The 19,631-nt window shown below is 53.9% G+C and overlaps 1 protein-coding gene across 2 annotated transcripts in view; it reads right to left on the reverse strand.

The window, feature by feature from the left end:
- Positions 1-1,320: 1,320 nt before the first annotated feature.
- DRD2 (dopamine receptor D2) overlaps positions 1,321-19,631 on the reverse strand; it is a 63,217-nt gene continuing 44,906 nt past the window's right edge. The window contains exons 2-8 of one of the 2 annotated variants that reach the window (XM_012808149.1): positions 15,560-15,875; positions 9,630-9,739; positions 8,492-8,628; positions 7,137-7,327; positions 6,171-6,257; positions 4,211-4,538; positions 1,321-2,598 (exon numbers count right to left, since the gene is read on the reverse strand). In XM_012808149.1, the coding sequence (XP_012663603.1) occupies positions 2,405-2,598; positions 4,211-4,538; positions 6,171-6,257; positions 7,137-7,327; positions 8,492-8,628; positions 9,630-9,739; positions 15,560-15,844 (1,332 nt within the window). In that variant the 5' untranslated portion in view covers positions 15,845-15,875 and the 3' untranslated portion in view covers positions 1,321-2,404. The remainder of the gene's footprint in view (positions 2,599-4,210; positions 4,539-6,170; positions 6,258-7,136; positions 7,328-8,491; positions 8,629-9,629; positions 9,740-15,559; positions 15,876-19,631) is intronic. The other variant, XM_003794755.1, reaches the window with a different exon arrangement.

Here is a 19,631-nt window from a genome sequence, read left to right on the forward strand (position 1 = left end):
CGGGGAGCTTCCCCTCCAGCCGCGCTGCCATGACAAAGGGGCCACGTCAGGGCCTCTTCGGGGACAGCCCGGGCCTGGGCCCCCCTCCTTCCACCCTGTGCTCCTGGATCCCACTCCTCCCGTTTCTTTGCCCCTGAAGTGCTATGGGGGGAGGGGGCGGAGCCCAGCCCTCCCCCTGCCCACTCTAGCTGTCAATCTGCTGTCTGGCAGAAAGAGGCTTCTTGACAGCTGTGGGCAACTTTCCCCTGCCCCGCCTCCCGCCCCTGCCCTGCCCTCTTCCCCTCTTCCCCTGTCAGCTTCTGCTCACACGGCTCTGGGGCTTCCTCCCCCTCCTCTCTTCCTCTCCACTCCCCTTTGTCATCTCCTCCCCTTCTCACAGCTGATAAACCTATATGCCCTCATGAGGGTTCTAGTAATGAAATCAAATTCTATGCTCGCACTGGGGTCAGGATCTTGCATGGCCTGAGAGCATGATGTGTGTGCATGTATGTGTGCGTGTGTATTGGGTAAGGGGTAGGATTGGGCAGCCACGAGGCCCCAGGGACTTCTAGACCCTTCTAGAAGGGTCTGCCGCCTTCCCCAGGAAGTAGTCCCTGGGTTACTGGTCCCCCTGGGCCAGACTAGGGGTCTGTTTTGCCCACTTTCAGGGATCAGGGTGCTCCTGGGGACAGGAGCCTCGCTCAGGGCTTAGCACTACATTCGGGTTCAGGTTCGGGTAGAAGATCAAAGTCCATAATTAAATGTTCAGGGCAAGTTAAGTGCTCCAAACTTTGGTGCTAAAAATATGGTATTTAGCATGCAAATTATGCCCTGCCATCTCCCCGGAGCCTGAGCCGTGGGGGCCGGGGCCTTGTTTGTCATCAGCGCTGTTATTCTCAAGGTAAGAAGATTCCTCCTTCACCTGGTTGATTTATATTTCATTTTTAGAAAGCCGAGTTTCTGTTATTAGGACAGTGCCACGTCGTAGCCTCAGAGGGCCCTGAGCTGTGTCTTGGTCTGGAAGCCCAGTGAAGGGAGAACTCTCCAGGCTGCAGCACTCAAGGTCCCTCCCTGCTTCCCTCAACCTGCACCAGAGGAAGGGAACCCAGACGTGTGACAGAGACAGGGCAGGGGACAGAGATAGACACAGGCAAAGCCAGCCCCTCAAAGACCACTTTTTCCATGAAGCCCTCTCTGCCCCAGTGAGTGAGGAAGGCAAAGGTTCATCCGTCTGAGGCACCAGGACATGGGGACCTCCTGGCTTCCCTCAGAGAGGACCCTGCCAGACACGGGGATCGGCCACGCCTGAACGCTACTGATGGAGGTGGAGCTGCTCCCTTCTACCCAGGGGCCCTTGCGAGTGACTCTTGTCAAAGTTTTATTAGTTTGGTGCATGGAAAGTGATGTTACAGAGTCTGGGGCCCGGGGGCTTCCCCAAGGCGCAGCTTCCCCTCCTCCCTCAGGGCAGGGCCAGGCCAGGCCAAATGGTGGTCAACAGCCTCTCAGCCATGGGCTCCTCTAAGGCAGAGGCAGTGAAAGGGAAGGGACACAGGTGAGAGGAGAGGCTGGAGGGAATAGAAAAGGAAAGTGGCTTTGCGTCAGAGCGTGGTGAGAGGCAGCTTCCAAAGAACCTCAGATGCCCCCGGCCCAGGCCCAGGCCTGATTCCAAGGCCCGACCTCCTGCCTGGCCCAGGCTGGCCAGCATTTGCTATGAGAAGGGCGGCATCTGGGGGATGCCGCAGACCCTCTTGGGGGCCTTCAAGATTAGGGTTCCTCCCCTCGGAGCCTGTGGAAACTGCACGGGGAGCTGTAATGGGGTGAGGCGTGTCAAGACCCACTGATGTGGAAAGTAGAGGGTCACCTCAGGGTGGGAATGGGAGCTGAGATTTTTGGCTTGGGCCTCTCTGGGGTCCATCCTGCAGTCTGGTATGTACATGGGTTATCCAGGACTGAGTCTCCTGGGTCCTGGGCAGACTCTTGCTTGCCTTGTGTGGGCTGTGTGGGGTAGAGACTGTCCATCCATCCCCACTGCCTGCTCCAGGCCAACCCTAACAGACAGAGATCACTCAGGCTCTGAGCCCCCAGGGAACCCAGAGCCCCAGAGAAAGGTCAAGGAAGGTGGCTGCATCTTTGGTGCCAAGGAGAGGGGGCCTGGAGGAGGGAGAGGGACCCTGTGAGCTGCCCCTGAGCCAGGTGGTCCAGCCCTGGGACTGGTACCATGCCTGGCTCCCTAGCAGTACCCTGGCAGAGTGAGGGCGTGCGGGCAGTGCAGGGCACGGAGCCAAGCTAACACTGCAGGGCCTGCCGGGGTGAGGAGAAGGCCAAGTTCACTCCAGGTCTTCCTGCCCATGGCTCGCAGGTGTGTGGCCTGGCCGGCCTGGGCAGGGAGGCGGGAAGCAGGCTGCTGTGCAGGTGGGCAGCAGAGTCAGCAGTGGAGGATCTTCAGGAAGGCTTTGCGGAACTCTATGTTAAAGGTGGTGTAGATGATGGGGTTCACGGCGCTGTTGACATAGCCCAGCCACGTGAAGGCGCTGTACAGGACGGGCGGGATGTTGCAGTCACAGTGTATGTTCAGGATGTGTGTGATGAAGAAGGGCAGCCAGCAGATGATGAACACGCCTGGGGGAGAGGGCATGGTCAAGGTGGTCCTCAGGGCCCCAGGGCTCTGTCAGGGACACCCTGCCCTGTGAACTTGGATTCTGTGCCAAGACAACAGGCTGCAGGCCCAGAGCACTGCAAGAGGAATTCTTGCTTAGATTCTAGACCTGCCCCTGACAACCATTTGCCATGAAGTGTCCCTTTAGCTCCCTCAGCCTCATCTTCCTCATCTGTCAAATGGGTATAATAATACCTACTTTCCAGGGAAGGATACTCGGTTTCAAAACAAATCTGAAAGGTTATGATTCCAACCCTAGTCAGCTGGGTTATCTCTGAGAACATTGCCTTCCCCTCAAGGTGGAAGTGGAGGGAATCTGTTCATGGCAGTGTGGGGACACATGGTTTGGGGAAAGGGAGCCCTACATTCCTCTGTCACTTGGTTCTCATGGGAGGGAGATGGGAAACAGGCTCACAGTGGCTCTGCCACGTACCCATGGTCACTCGCTCTTAAGCAGAAAAGTAGAAAGCTGAACTTTGGTCTCTTCAAGTCTCCAAATGGCCAGGCTTTTGCTTCAGCTTTCTTACAATTCCCCAGCCTTGATGAACACACCCTGCTGGTCTCTGCCTAGGACCACCCAGACTGACCATCCACCTCCTCTGCTTCTAGCTCAGGTGGGAAACCAGTACGGAGGCAATGTGTACATGCACCACCCTACAGGCGCAAAAGGCATGCCCAGGGAAGTGATGCTGTCTGCGGGGGACAGGTTATAAGTCCCCAGGGGACTGCAGCCCAGGACCTGGCTTCAGTCCCACCCTGCCATGTTCCAGCCCGCGATCATGGTTGCTCCTTACCCTGCTGGGACCACGTGCTCTAATTCAAAAAACAAGAGCAGTAACACCTGCCCCACCCATGTCCCAGGATTGTCAGGAGGTCAAAGGGAATCGCAGGTGCTATGTGGAAGGCAGAGTCACATCACACATCAGTTCTTCCCTTTCCCAACCATCCCTATCAACCTACCCATTTGTTTTTGAGCTTTGCTGTATGGCTTTTGAGGAGATTTTCATTCAGAAGTCCTGCCTACAGGACAGTGCAACCCCCCAGTTAGATCAGGGGCTGCCTCTCATCCCCCTTTATTGTACACAGCTCTGTGTCACAGGGTCTTGATTGAGTGCATGTAAACGGAATTCCTAAACGATAGCAGTAGTAAGAAAAACCGTAACAGTTACATCAGCGTGCTGCTTTGCAGTTTATAAAGTGCCCTCATCAGCTGCATATTATTTGACTGCCCTGAGAAGTAACCAACTCTACAGATGGGGAGACCAGACAGAGAAAGCGACCTGCCTGGGGAAATGTGAGGTTCCAGGCACGTTACGAGACTGATCAATTTGCAGACTCTGGAGTCAGATGGGCTGATGTCAAATCATGGGCACTCGTGGTCAAGTGATAGAACTACTCTAAGCCTCTGTGAAATGAGCCCAATCACAGAATCTACCCACTAGGGCTGAGTGCACGTCAGTGGCCTTGGTGCCTGAGCCTGAGAAATGGCAGCCCCAGTTGGGAAGTGCCAGGCCGGGGTCGGGGCCCGCAGCGATGGGTCCTTTCCTCAGCCAGGGCTGGGCAGGGCAGACTCACCGAGGACAATGGCGAGCATCTGAGTGGCCTTCTTCTCCTTCTGCTGGGAGAGCTTCCTGCGGCTGATGGTCTTGAGGGAGGTCCGGGTTTTGCCATTGGGCATGGTCTGGATCTCAAAGAACTTGGCAATCCTGTGGTGGTCTCTGGCGTGCCCATTCTTCTCTGGTTTGGCAGGACTGTCGGGATTGCTGTGGAGGCCGTGGTGGGAAGGGTCGGGCAGGGTCAGCTGGTGGTGGCTGGGGGGTATGGGGCTGTACCGGGTCCTCTCGGGGGGGCTGGTGCTGGAGAGCATCTCCATCTCCAGCTCCTGGGCTCGGCGGGCGGCCTCCTGCACCAGAAGCAGAGAGCTCCAGGTAAAGCCAGACCAGTTCCCAGGCATCAGTCACCCCATCCCACGGACCCCTCCTTTTCCCCTCTGGAACTGCCTCAAACACCACAGGATTACCCTGCCAGGGACCAAAGAGGATGATCACAGGGAAGTGGGACCATCCCTGGCCCCTTTCCCACAGCAATCCTCATGCAGCCTCAGTATCCCATAACCATTCTGTGGGAGCTTAGAACCAGGCACTTCTTTTTTTTTTTTTTTTTGCAGTTTTTGGCTGGAGCTGGGTTTGAACCCACCACCTCCGGTATATGGGGCCAGCACCTTACTCCTTTGAGCCACAGGAGCCACCCAGGCACTTCTTTTCATACCCTGAGCAGCACTTACTGAGTGCCAGGGAGGTGCCAGGTACCATGCTGGCTGCTGGGGACAAACAGCTGCGTGACATTCAGTCCCACATCTAGGAACTCAGGGTCTAACTGCCAAGGCACCCACCCCTGTTCTCACTGCCAGGCTGACATAAGGGCCCAAAGCTCCTGCTCTGTGGGCACCTGTGCCACATACACACGGGGGCTCCAGATCCTGTTGGCTAGACCGATCCAGGTGCCAAAGGGCTGACCTGGACCCCAGGTCTTCCGTGCTGGCCTGACCCGGAGGGCCCTGGCGTGGATTCACTCACAGCCTCCAGGCTTTCCCTTAGGCTCTCCTATTTGAGGCCGTGGGGATCTTAGTCTGAGCTCCTGAAAAAGCAGCCTCGTCGTGTGCCCAGGAGGCATAGCTGGGCTGCTGCTGCGGCCTGATCTTCAGTCCTCATTTTGGCACCTGCCCCACAAACAGCTCCTTAGTGCCCTGTCCTTGCAGTGCAGGGGAATGGTGGGGACACTGCTCTCCAAGGACCCTTGGCCTGAGCATTTTTGTGTGGCCCTGGCCTCTGTCCTCCTGGGGGATAAGACATCTGATGCTTGAACCTTGGTACCACTATCGCCAGGCAGAGCTGGGGGTTGCCGTGACTGTGCCCCTCTGGGCTCTACTTTCCGGCTGGGCTTCCTGGCCAGCCCCTGCAGCTGCTCCGCCCCATCGTCCCCCAGCCCCAGCCCCCGGCTTCCAGACCCAGGCCTAGCCCTGCCTGTCTATACGGCAGCCAGGGGGAAGAAAACGGGTGCAGATTTCTGAGTCACACAGATCTGGGCTTAAATATGTGCTGCGTCACTAACTCGTTGAGACTTGGGTGAGTCACCTAACCTCTCGGAGCCTCTGTTTCCTCTTCTGCAAACCAAAAATTGGTTCAATCAATAAGACTTACCTCCCAGGGTCATGCTGAGGATTGGATGAGGTTAAGCATATGGCAGGTGTTTAAGAAACGGGAATAGCTATTATCATTGTTATTATGCTGTTGTGGCCAAGTTCTTTCTTCCAATCATTTTTTTCGTGCTCCCTCAGGGTATATATCTGTGCCTTGCAGAGTTGAGGTCTCTTGCTCCACATCTGCTTGGAGGTGGGCATGGTGGGTTTGCCTCAGCTGAGGCACAGTGGGGGTGCTGCTCCCTTTGTCTCACTGCTGAGGGCTCAGAACCACTGCCAGTGGGCTTCCATAAGGGCGGGAAGCCCTGGCTGTGGGTCCCTGACCTGCACACTTACCACTCTCCGCCTGTTCACTGGGAAACTGCCATTAGACTTCATGATAACGGTGCAGAGTTTCATATCCTCGGGGTGCGTGCAGTTGCCCTGTGGAGGGAGCCAGCACACGGGTCACGCGGGGTCATGGGGAGAGGAGAGAAACCCAAGGTGGAGCAGGTCGTGGAAGACTCAAACTGGGCAGAGGGGCTTAGATATCAGGAGGGCAGGGGCCAGAGGAGGGTGGAGGTCCGTGATGAGATAAGCAGAGGCAGGACGAGGGTGCACCTCACAGCCCTTCTCACATGGAATCCTCAAGACCACCCTGGGGGTTGGTGTTACGATACCCATTTCACAGATGAGGAAACTGAGGCTCAGAGGGATTAAACAACCTAACTTGCAGTGCCTAAATGTGCACAACCTAAATGTGGCAGTGCCAGGATCTGAACGTGATGTGTCTAACCTAAAAGCTCTAGCTCCTTCCATGCCCATGTACTGTCTTCCTTGGGGAGGGCAGAGAGGAGGGGAGAAGTCACAGTGCATGAGAGAGGGAGAAGAAAGAGACTAGAGAGGAGAAGGAGGGAAGAGAAGGTGAGGAAGATGAGGCATTGTCATTGGAGGGCAGGGCAGAGAGTGTAGAAGGTAAGGGCAATCGGATGGAGGAGTCTGAGGGAGGGTCAGAGGGTCAGAGGGAGGGATGGGGAGACGGAGGGACCAGAGTGGTGAAAAGAGAGGCTGAGGACAGTGGAGAGGAGCCACAGAGCACCAGGCAAGAGCTGTTGCCCTGGGTCACAGAGATTTCCAAATGAAAACCTCTCCTCCCAGCTGGTGCCCCCACACACCCCACCCCCACCTTCCGCAGATCCCTGCTGCCCCCCTGAGGTCCACGCCTTTGGGGCTGCCCTCGCCCAGCTCCTCACAGCTCCTCTAGCCTGGGGTCCAGGCCCCTGCCTGAGCAGGACAGGACACTCAGGGGGAGGGGTCTCGGACCTTGAGGGGGGCCTTCAGGTTGGCCCTGAAAGCTCGGCTGCTGCGCTTGGTGTTGACCCTCTTGCGGCGCCTGCGGAGCACAATGTAGATCTTGATGTAGACCAGCAGGGTGACGATGAAGGGCACGTAGAAGGAGACGATGGACGAGTAGACCACGAAGGCCGGGTTGGCGATGATGCACTCGTTCTGGTCTGGGGGAGGGAAGGGTGTCAGGGGGCCCGCTGGGCCAGGTGTCCTCCACGAGAGCGCACCGGCCTCTGTCCCAGGCACGAGGGGGCAGAAGCTTACAGAGAACAGGATCGTGCCGGGGTGCTTAAGGTTGCCTGGAAATGCTGGCTGTAAATCAACATGCCGGGCGAATCGGAGTATTACAAACCCAGCTGTAAAAGCCAAGCTAGGACTGACCTCTGCCCCAGTTTCCCATTACTATCCCCTTAAGATCTCGGTCATTAGTTTTGCCATCTCTGGGTGCCCAAGTGAGGCCAGAGTATTCAGATAAAATGATGCAAGAAAATTATACTGAAAGAGCAAAACATTATTTCAGTCTTCCGTGCACACTGGGAGGAGGTCTGCCACCTTTTAATTTTAGGAACAAGATAACTAGGTGCTGTGTTCCCATGTGTTCCACAGGCTTCTGCATGTCCTCCCAGGTCTACAAGATGTCTCTCTCTCATGGCTTCCCAGATCAATCCAAGCACTGTCTACATGTAGCCTTATTCCCACTTCTTAGCATTCCCATCGCACTCAGATATTGTGCCCCAATTTCCACTCTTCATTGTATCCCACGTTGTTGAGGTCTCCAGAGGTGCACCCACAGAAGCTCTGTCTCCCTGACAAGAGGGAGCTGCACCCTGGCAGGTGCTTTTAATCTCCTCTGCCTGCCACAGTCCTGACCCTGCCTCCCACAGACATTGACATGTGGTTGGCCACCTGCCACTTGTCTCCAGCTGTTCTGTTCCGGTGGCTCAGGCCTGGCCTGGGCACAGTTGGCCCTGAGGGCTACAGACTCATAACAAGAATGCCATTGTCAGGGTGGATGGAAGCCCTAATAGACACCCCATGTTTGCAGTCTGTCTGGCCTGCTTCAATCTAGTAAATAAAGCTGGAAAATGCCAGGCATCCTCCCGAACCATTAGTCCACTCCTCATCCAGCTCCATTGTTTCCTCTCTGGCCTGACCTGGAATAACTCCGAGCTGGGCCTGGCCCAGGACACCCAGCCTGGCCTCAGTCCAGAGCGGCAGATCCCCACCGGGCCTCTGCCCATGTTTGCTCCAGTACTCAGTTCCCTCCGTGTCTTGCACAGGACCAGGGCCCTAGGTTTGCTGAGCCCCAGGTGAACAAAGACAGGACTCACCTGTGTTGTTGAGTCCGAACAGGAGCGGGCAGGAGATGGTGAAGGACAGAACCCAGACTATGGCGATCATGACAGTGACTCGGCGCTTGGAGCTGTAGCGTGTGTTGTACAGCATGGGCATGGCCACAGCTGTGTACCTGCAAGGGTGGGGGACCCTGAATATGGGGTGCAGGCTCAGCGACACCCCACTCCTCAAAACACCACACCAGAGACACCCCCTACTCCTTGGGGCTGGACAGTCGACCCACACCAGGAAGCCTGTCTGGTATGCCAACTCAACCCTCGCTCCTGTCCCCAGACTCAGTGGGGACAGTGGCAAAGCCCAGTCAAGCAAGCAATTTGCAGCTGGCCAGCTACTATCTACCCTAGAGTCATAGCTATCATTCTAATTGCCCTGCTTAGATTTTAGAGCTTTTGATGGGACATAACCTGGGTCTTTTTGCACCTTTGAAATTGTACCCTCTGCTCTTGTGTTGAGCCCACGAAAGGCGGGAGTATTTGTTGATGAACTGGTTACCAGGCCCCTCAGAGCAAGATTTAAGCCCCATTGAGCAGGAGACAGTAACAACGGCAATTGCTTACAATCCTCCCTCGCATTCCTGTACCCCAAACTTCTCCTATGTTAACTTATTTCATCTTCCAAGAATGGCAGGCCAGCGCTCCTGCTCTATTTGTGTGAATTAGAAAAGACTCCAAGGATACAGCTTAGCAAGGTAGGCGTGGCCTGTGCCCCTCAGCCCTGTGCCCAGTGCTGCTGGACACAAAATACACGACTGCATTGTATGCAGTGACACACTGCAGCTTCGGGGGCTGGGCAGCATCATCGTTGGTTTCTAGAAAATGAAACTGGGCATTCTGAGAACTTCCACAATCTGCCCAAGTTCACTTACACAGGAAGTGATAGAACCAGGGCTTCTGTTGCAGTCACAGACTTTCCCTGTTATACCATCCCTGGGTATTCTTGGTAGCATCAACTGTTCGTGCATGGCCTCTGCTAGCCATATACACACACAGACACATGGACCAACAGGCACACAGCCAGCCACACAGCATCGCACGCACAGCTGCCCCTAAGGACAGTAGGGCAGCTGGAAGGGTGAATGGCCAGAGTCACGTCTCCTGCCCTGGCCGGGCTCACCTGTCAATGCTGATGGCACACAGGTTCAGAATGCTCGCTGTGCACATCATGACATCCAGGGTGACAAAGATGTCACAGTGAATCCTGCTGAATTTCCACTCACCCACCACCTGGGGACAAAGCAACATAATAGATGAATAGCAGAAGGAGGAGATTAGCTTAGGTCCTGTGGTCTGGTCCGTCCTCCTGGGCCAGAGGGGGGCACGCTCAGAGGGCAGCTGCAGGAGTCCTGTGGGTCTCTGCCTGAGGTCCAAAGGGAAGGGGGCAGCAGTGGGGAGTGGCTCCCAGGGGTGTCTGTGGGCTCTTGCTGTGGCCCCTCTTCTCTCAGACACACAAGGCCATGCTGTGCCAAGAACAGCACTAACAGAAAGATAACTAACTTCCACTGAGTGCCCCACCTGTCAGCCTTTATCCGTAAAGCCTGTGCTCCTCTGTGGCCCCCCTGTATTGTCTTAGATTCTGCACTTGTCTATTCAGCATCCATTCATCTCAGGGACAGCTCCCTTGACTCCATGTTCTTACTTCCTGTGTTCCTGATGCTCTGACATTTGGGGGGCCTGCTAATTCCCGAAGATAGAAAGTGAGCAACTCGAGAGCACACCTCCCAAATACAAGCTAGCCACCCCCTTTATCTCTCGCACACCCAGCCAACACCCCTGCCCCAAACCATGACAGGTACCAGAAAACCACTGAGCACCCTTGTAGCCCAAAGCCTGCCAGTATTATTCAGACTGCCTGATCCTGAACTGCCTGCTCTGTTCTGCCTTGTAATTTCCATGGGAACCCCAATAAGGCAGTCCCCTCCTGACGCCAGCCTGGGGGTTACCACTGTGGCCCTGCACGGACTGCTGAGCCTGTTTCTAGGGAACTGTGAGTATTGCTAAACTTTTTTCTGACAGCATTGACTGCCTTGTGTTAGCGCTTAGTTGTGCCTCTCTACACATTCCATCCCGGGTGTAATTTTATTTTATTTTATTTCATTTGATTTGATTTTAATTCATTAGTGTGTTTTTTTATTTTTTTATTTTTTTGGATTTTTTTTTTTTTTTTTTTTTTTTTTTTGCAGTTTTTGGCCGGGGCTGGGTTTGAACCTGCCACCTCCAGCATACGGGGCTGGCACCCTACTCTTTTGAGCTATAGGTACCGCCCAATGTGGTTATGTTTTGACAGTCTCACTCTGACATCCTGAGTAGAATAGCACCGCGTCACAGCTCACAGCAACCTCAAATTCCTGGGTTCAAGCAATTTTCTTGCCTCAGTCTCCCGAGTACTTAGGACTACGGGCTTGGCTGGTTTCTTTTCGTTGTTGTTTTCCTGAGTTTAGTAGCGATAATGTCTCGCCCTTGCTCAGGCTGGTCTCGAACTCCTGAGCTCAGGCGATTCCCCCACCTTGGCCTCCCAGAGTGTTAGGACTGAAGGCACGAGCCACTGCACCCATTTGCCCTGAGGAAGCTAAGCCTCAGAGAACTGCAGGGATTCTCCCAGGGCCTTGGGGCTCAGCTCCTGGTCCTGCTCTGGCCGGGTTCTCAGTGAGCCAGGCGCACCCTGTACGTGGCACAGTCGGGGCCCACAAATTATCTGTCAAGAACAAAGGGGAAGACGCTGCTGCTCTACCAAACAGGGAAGAAAGTTCTGCTTCTTCTGTGTGATCCCGGGAGAAGGGAAGAAGGGAAGGCCGGGCTCCAGCTGTGGGGATGCCAGACAGGGCTGCAGAGGGGCGGCCCTTGGTTTGATGGGAAGGGAGGAGCCTTGCTCCTGACGAGAAGAACATTTGACAGGCCCAATCTCCTTCCCCAGCCTCCTTACACAGGCACACTCCTCTGCCCCCCCGACCTCCCATTCACACATGCACGCACTCACATAGCAGGCTGGCCCTGGCAACTCTGGACGTTTAGAGCAGCCCCGGTCCCTTTGGCTTCTACCCATCGGGGAAGAGAGGAGCGGGAAAGCCTCCTCCGCAGCTGGAGCTGGGCGCACTGCGCGTCACCGCACCGTGCGGGCAGCAGCAGGGCTAATTATAACCTTGCTCATCCTCACCGCTGCCCTCTCGGCCGCTCCCAGGCATGAAACCAAATGTTGGCATTTAAGCTCAATGACGGGCAATGCAGCTGCTGTTGTCTTATGTGGAGGAAACAGCAGCTTTCCTCAGAAGGCAGGAAGCCTCGCGTGTGGCACTGTCTTCCTGGGGCTCACATGGGGACCCTGTACTGCTGTAGGGACCAGGTGGGCAAGAGCTCATAGCTGGATGTCCGGTTGGGGAGTAGGGGTGAGAAGGACATCCCTGGGGTAAATGGAGCCCACCTGGTTCACACCCCACTGTGAAGCCCTCCTAAGACTGGCTCTTGGGAGCTGCGTGCATGCCCTTGAGTTTCTGGGTGTGAGATATCAGGGCCCTCCTCCCCATCTTTTCTCTTTTCCTCCCTCTTCCCTGCCATCCTTCTTTCCTACAAAGCACGTATTGAGCAACTTACTGTGCTAAGCTCTAGCCTAGATTCCTGGGTAAAGTGTAAGCAGTTCAGACAGAGTCCCTGGCTTCAAGGGAGTCTTATCTGGAGCCCAGAAGGAGACAGGGTGTTCCCAGGAGCAGCTGCTCAGCAGACTAGTTAGGGACTGACCCAAAGACTCAAGAAACTCTATTAGGAGCCACGTTTACAGACACCTACCATGGGCACTGCACTTCATTTATTGTGCTTAAAACTCTTACAAGGAAGAATTGCTCGTCCCCATTCATAGATGAGGGAACTGAAGCTCAGAGAAGCCACATGCCACAGCCAAGTTCACCCAGCAAGTGTGCAGCAGGTCTGAACTCACAGCAGGTTACTCATCCCATGCTCTTTCCTATACTGACTTGGAAGTGACCTTCTAGCTTGTCAAAGGAAGAAATAATTGTGGAAAGTACTTGGTAAGCACAAGACGTGAAAAGGAGAGAATGTCATTTCAAGGGACATACTTGGGGCCAGAGGAGAAGACAGATTTGTCCAAGATCACTTGGTGGTTTAGTAGCAGAGGGTGGCCTGGCCCAGGTCTTCTAGTTATTCCCAGGGCTCTTTTCTCCACACCTTTGGGCACCATTTGTTCCTCACCATTCTTGCTCCCGTGAAGCTGAGATGGCCCCTGTGCTGGCTCCGCTAAATCCCAGCTAAGCACTCTGTAAGCATATCTTTGTAAAGCAGCAAACCTCGGGGACAAATGCCGTGACTGCCTCTCCTGGGTCCCTCCAGCTACCCTCTGTCCTGTTGGGTGGTTTTGCCTGGAATGCACATGTGTCCTCCCTCCCCTAGATGATTATTCCTAAGGCTCACTCCCCCTGTAAGCCACCCCTGACACCTAAGACTAGGCCTGTGCCCCACAGGGAACTGGGAACTGGGGCACTGTCTCCTCCAGCAGACTGGGCCACAATGACCCTGTCGGCCTCTGCAGGGAGGGCAGGCTGATGCCCCAGCTTGCAGCCCCAGGATGGAGGATGACATGGAGGTGCTCAGTACACGCTGACTGGGTGAGTGGTTAACTAACTCGGAGATGTGCTTCATCTTCCCAATCTCAGCTCTTCTAGAAAACATATGCACACAGGAAGCCTTCCTCAAAGTAGCACAGGCAAACCAGCGGATTCCAGCCACAGTTATTGGGAAGGAAAGGGGTAGAGTGGAGCACTGAACCCCATCTTCTCACTGCAAAACCAGTTTGCTTTCCATGTACTGGGAAGGATGAATACTGCACACCTCGCCCCAAAGGAGGCAGGTGCTGGCATGAGGCTACAGAGAGAGGGAACAGTGTGCGGCTATGAGGACATGTTGACAGGATAGTGGGGCTAGTGAGACTCCACTTGGGACATTCTCTGGAGACAGTGAATACTGAGATAATGTCGCCTAAGCAGGGTTCGTGCCCAGCTCCGATTCAGATGAGAAGCTGTGGGAGCACTGCCTGGGAATGCCTCCTGCACCTTGACTCCGAAACACTCAGCTTTAGCTTCTGTTTGAAGGACTTGCAGATTTCTGGAAACCCAATGTAGCCCATATAGTTTGGTCCCTGTCCCAGTGACTGGTTGGGGCTGGGGGCTCTGGAAGCCTAGATAACTCATGCCCAGAGCCTGGGCAAGGTGTGCCTCTCTCTGAGAAGAGAGTGCCTCTTTGCTGGGGAGTGGGGAGGGGTGAAGAGGAAGGGGGAGTGTCCTCTCTGGGGGGAAAGTTGCCAAATACCTCTCGTCATCATCTTCATCTTCACTGCCATGGCTGCCGCTACATAGGGATTACTACATGCCAAGCACCGGTCTTAGCACTTCTCCTATAGTAACTCACTCCATCCTCACATGATGCTATGAGATAGATACTATTGTCATCCATATTTTTAAGGCAAGGGAACTGAGGCACAGACAGGTGGTTTGCTCTACCATTTTCCCTGATGGTCTGAGGTCTGGGACCCTCCTTTACAAGGAAGTGGAGAGGGATGGAGCCTAAGAATTAAGAAGGGGCCCCTTGGGAAAGGGCCTTGTCATGAAACAGACAAAGCCTGGGAGCCCCATGAACTTATGTCATAAGCCATGGAGGAATGGGGCCCGTGGCCCAGGGCACCTGCGTTTTTATGTTGTTTTGTATTCATCGTGTCTCTTTTTGGTTCTTCCTTACTGTCCAGTCAGGTCATTTTGAAAGTTGTAGCCTGTTTTGGCTGTAGTAAGGAAACCAAGGGATGAGGGTCCAGAGGTCCCTGTGGGCCACTGTGGTGGGGACAGGGAGCTGTGCCACTCTCAGCCAGCCTCCCTTCTTACCAAAGGGCCTGTATTTTATTTCAGTAATAGAAGCCCTTCCTCCCAGGCAGGGACTGGCCTCTTTTGTCCAGGGCAGGAAGGTAATGGCTCAGAGATCTGAGTGGCAGCCCTTTCCTGAGTGATCAGCTTCCTGTGCACCCAGTCCAGCTCCAGCCCTGAACAGGCCAGCCCAGAGAAAGGGGTAGGATCCAGTTTGTGCCACCAACGTTCCTTAGACCTTCCCACAGCTGCCTGCCAGCTCTGAAGGGTGTCCACCTGCAGATGGGTCCTCACTTAGGGATCTCCTCATCACAGTTTCTCCCTTTGCTGTGTCCTAGATGAAGAAAGGCAACTTCTTCTCCAAAGCCTTTGTCTTCTATGTTGTGAGAACAGGACCCACTTCCTGGATTATCAAGAGTATTTTCTGGGTCTGTATCTGCAGCACACCCAGCTCAGATCTGCACCGTAGCCAGCACTGCCTGCTCCCCCTTTCAAAGTTCATTCTGCTCTGTGCTGAGTAGAGCAATAGTCGGTTAGGAAGGGCCAGGTAACTAACTACCTGGCTCTTCTTAAGGCAATGGCTGCAGCACGGTTCCTGGCAGCCTCTACCCTGAGGTCTTAGACATGGAGGCATTAGAATAAATTTGGAGGGGAAGAGGGGATCAGGAGAGCACAGACCAGCAGCCCCATATCTGAAGTGGGAAGGAAGAACAAAGTTTCAGGGTCTGGGAGCACAAACATGCCCCTCCTTGGGGCGCCTCAACAGCTACTCCCCTTTCTAATATGACCTAACAAATGAACTCTGGGGCCTGAACTGACTCTGGGACCAGATGGAGCTCCAGTTTGGACCTGCCAGCTGTGTGATGCTGGAGAAGTCACCTAATTCCTCTGACCACCTGGTTCATCATCCTTAAAACGGTGATAATGATGCCACCCTCTGAGCTGCCATGAGGGTTAGATGAGAAAATGCTGCATAAAAGGCCCTTAGCTCAAGCCTGGCACTTACTAAGCACTTTGTAAATGGGAATTGTGATTATTAAGGAGAGAAAGGGAGCCAGAGCAGAGGAAGAGCCCACGTGGGGGAGCACCGGGCAGCTTGTTGGTGGAAACCAGGGGGGAGCTGGAGTCCAGGCCCCAGCGCGAGGACCCCCTGGAGGAGGCACTGGAGCAAGGAGGGGCCCTGACCTACCTCCAGGTAGACAACCCAAGGCATGACCAGCGTGGCCACGAGGAGGTCGGCCACCGCGAGGCTGACGATCAGGTAGTTGGTGGTGGTCTGCAGCGCCTTCTCGCGCGACACGGCCATGCACACCAGCACGTTGCCGAAGACGATGACGACAATGAGCAGCGTCAGCAGCGTGGCGTAGTAGTTGTAGTGGGGCCTGTCCGCCTTCCCTTCCGACCCGTTGAAGGGCCGGCTCCAGTTCTGCCTCTCCAGGTCGTCATCGTACCAGGACAGATTCAGCGGATCCATCGGGGCCGCGGAGCCACGGGGCGGCCAGGCTCTGGCCAGGAAAAATGGACACAGGGTGTGAGAGGAACATCGCCCACAGAGGGCGCCAGTGTGCAAAGCCACCCCCGCACTTTAATAGAAAACTCCCTCGCTCAGGATTTTAAGTTTTCCAACTAACGATTTTCTTAAAATCTTGGGCCTCCTGCCACTCTTTGGCTGGCAAGTTCTTACAAATAGTAAAAAAAAAAAAAATGAGCAAGTATATTTTTTTCAATGCATAATAAGATGAGCTTGAACAGAGCTGATCAGTCATTCATTTGTTTATTCAACAAATGCTTTTTGAGCATAAGCCGTGCGCCTCAGACTTAAGGTAGGTTAGCTGGGCTTTCCGCTTTCCACTGGTGAGAACAGAAATGGGCATTCATCTATTCTTGGTCGTACAAATACTTATTAACTAATGTTCTATACGGTGCCAGAGACATAGGCAGGAACAAAATACACAGGCGTCTGCAGCTCACATTCTAGAAGAAATTACAGCCAATTAATAAAGTAATTAAATCTATGGGTTGTAGGAACTAGGAAATGGAATGGGGAGAGAGAGATGTGACCTAGTTTACATACTCAAGGAAGGCTTGCCAGAGTAGATGAAGGCTGGGTAGGAATTAGTTGGGTAGAGAGTTGGGAGTCAAGGGGAAGGGTCTAGACATAGGAAGCAACATTTGCAGAGCACAGCATCAGAGGGCAGGGCGCTGGTGGAGGGCTTGAGCGAGATCGGGGATAGCTGACACAAGGACGAACTTGGTGAGAGCTGAATCTGGGAAGGCTGTGATAGGCGACATCATGGAGGGCCTTATAAATCATGCTGGGACTTTATACTTGATCCCAAGGGCAGGGGGAACCACACGATCAACCACATGATTGCCTTTTTTTAAACTTCAGAGACCATGGAACAGATTTGCCTTTCAGACAGATGGATTTTGACTGCAGTGCAGAGAACAGATGAGAGGGACCAGGAGTGGAATTAGGACACCAGCTGGGAGACTGTAGCAGGAATCGAAGTACCTGCAGTTCCCGAGTTACAAACATCCCACTGACATATGACTTGCACTTAGGAATAGACGCCATTACAGGTAATAGGTAAATGTACCTATTCTGACTTACGCACAAATTAAACTACAGGACCTATCTTGTTTGTAACCCGGGGACAGCCTATAAGAGATGCTGAGGTTTGGGATGACACTTACAGTAGGAGCCCTGAGGAATGGGCTCGTCCTGGGGGAGGGGAGACTGCCTGGAGGAGGGGTCCTCTGGGATGAAGTAGGAGGAGTTAGCCAGGCTGCTGAGCGGGAGATGTGCCCACCAGACAGAACACAGCACAGTCCCAAAGAGCAAGTGACTCTGTCTGGCAAAATTGTAGAGCATGGCAGTAAGGTGGAGGAAAACTAAACTGGAGGATATTCGTAAGCAAGACTGGGTCTTCTCACCTTGGGAGCCCCTGAAATGTTGGGTACAGAGAATGAGCCCACTGGATTGGTGTTCTAGTAAGACCCCTGGTTGCTGTGGTATAGAAGAGAGCTCAGAGGGGAGTGAGGTTGTGGCTGTAATTCAGGTAAGAGACAATGGTCGCCCGAATGAATGAAGAGAAGTGGGAATGGGAATGGAGAGGCGTGTCCAGAATCAGAAGCCAGCTGGATGTCCAGTTCATGGTAGTTGTTCATTGGGTAGATGTGGGGTGGGAGAGGATGGGGCGAGCAGGGCAAGGAGCAGAGGACAACTCTGGGACTTCTGCCTGGGGCTCTGGGAGGCTGGCAGCAGCGTACCGAGGGAGAAAAGGGAGCTGAGGGACTCAGCCGCAGATTCAGAGGCATCAGGCGGGCGTGGATGAGCTTGACAGCCTGTGTTTTGGTTGTGATTGAAACATAATGCACACGTAATACAGTTGGCTTTTCTGCTAACAAAAGTGTTCCTACTTTACACAATAGAATTAAATCTATCAGCATCCCAAGGCATTTCGCACAAAGCACCACGACTTCCAGGGGCTTTGCTACCCCCAAATCAAAAGTCACCAATTGATGCCATTCAGGCGGTGCTACGTCCTAATCAGTGAGCAGGACATACCTACTGCAACAGGCCAGAAGGGATGGAGGAGAAGGGTCTGTCCACCGCCACCCCCCCATCCATACTCCTTCCCCAAGAGCTGGACCATGTTGCGTTCTGTCTGGCTGGAACACCCCCCCCCCCCGGTCTGGGATGTGTCAGACCCAGCACCACCTCTCTGCGGGGCGAGGGGGAAGCCAGGAGTCTGATTTCATGTGGGGCAACATGGAATGCCACCACACAGGGAGTCTTCCAGTTCTAAGGTAATGCAGCACCCGTCATATGATGCTATAGTCTACAAAGCCAACTGGTCCCTTTTCCTGTTCGGAGCACACAGCCAGAGACCTGCATGCAGGTATTGATCGAGCACCCACGTTGCTTCTGACATTCATTTGCTCAATCAGCATCTATTGAACCTGCTGGGCATAAAGCACAGTGGGGAGCCTGGAGACGTGTGAAGGGCACTCACCGCTCCCTCCCAGCATTGATCATCGATCTTTGCCCCCCCCCTGCCTTCCTCAGTCCCTCTCCTAGTCAGGGATAAATTAGGGCACTAGGATCAGGCCTTTAATCCCCCCCCCCCCATAGATGTCATAGCTTATGTTGGCCCAGGGACACGGTATGACCTTGAAAGAGGCCTCTGTTCGGCAGCATATGTTGGAGGGCAAAGACCTGGAAAGAGATGGGAGAGGGAACACAAAGAAGGATTGGGCAGGAGTTGAAGCTGGGAGGGCTGTGACAGGCAGTGACCACGCACTGTCAGTGGCCAGCACTCGCAGGAGTTGGGGATGAGGCCCTGCAGGGGGGCAGTGGCCTACCACGGTGTCCACCAGAGTTGCTTTCCAGAAATCACAGAGCATATGTGCCCGGCCAGTGTGTTCACGGAGAGCTTCTCGGAGGAGGGAATGATATAAACTGGGACTTAAAATTATGAGCACAATTTAGATGGGAAACGGGAATCTATGGGTCTGGATGCGGGAGGCAAGCACCCATTCCCTTGAGTGCTGGTACTCACAGGGCATGGGTGAGTCCCTGCAACGCAGAGCTGCTGGAAAAAGCCTCCTGTATTTAATTTACTAATTTCGTATTTGTTCTTGAGTGTTCTTATTGCCTTTTGCGGATACATATGTAGTATATTATAGAAAAAATAGGAAAACATGAAAAATGCCTAAATGCCTGTCAACCCTATTAGCATCTTGGTCGAAGGCTGTCTCCTAATCCCCGGAGCCAGCCCTGGTCCCCACAGTGTCCTCAGCTCCTTACCTCTTGGGGCTGGCATCTCTCATGGCCCATAAGCAAGGGCCACCTGGCTCGATCTCCCGATGTACTACCAAGTGGGGCAGGAGTTAGGATACCAGCAAATTCACCCTTCCAGATGAGGTACTCTAGCGAGTGAAGTGCTGGCATAACAGAGGGGCTAAAGACCAAAAAACCTGGGTTCAAGGCCCAACTCTACCACTTCCTAGTTTGAGGGCCTTCACCAGATTATTTGGCTTTCTTGAGCCTCTGTTTTCCTATCCACAAAACAGAAACAGTAATAATTGTCATGAGGATTAAGTGCAATGATTTCCGTATGCCCAGCACAGGTTAAACCCTCAAGAATGTTAACTTTGGAAATCAAACCAAGCAGCTAGGCATGGTGGCTCACACCTGTTATCCTAACAATTCGGGAGGTTCAGGTGAGAGGATCATTTGAGGCCAGGAGTTGTCT

This window comes from Otolemur garnettii, unplaced genomic scaffold (genome assembly GCF_000181295.1).
Source record: "Otolemur garnettii isolate 467f Iridium unplaced genomic scaffold, OtoGar3 scaffold00086, whole genome shotgun sequence".
Classification (NCBI taxonomy): domain Eukaryota; kingdom Metazoa; phylum Chordata; class Mammalia; order Primates; family Galagidae; genus Otolemur; species Otolemur garnettii.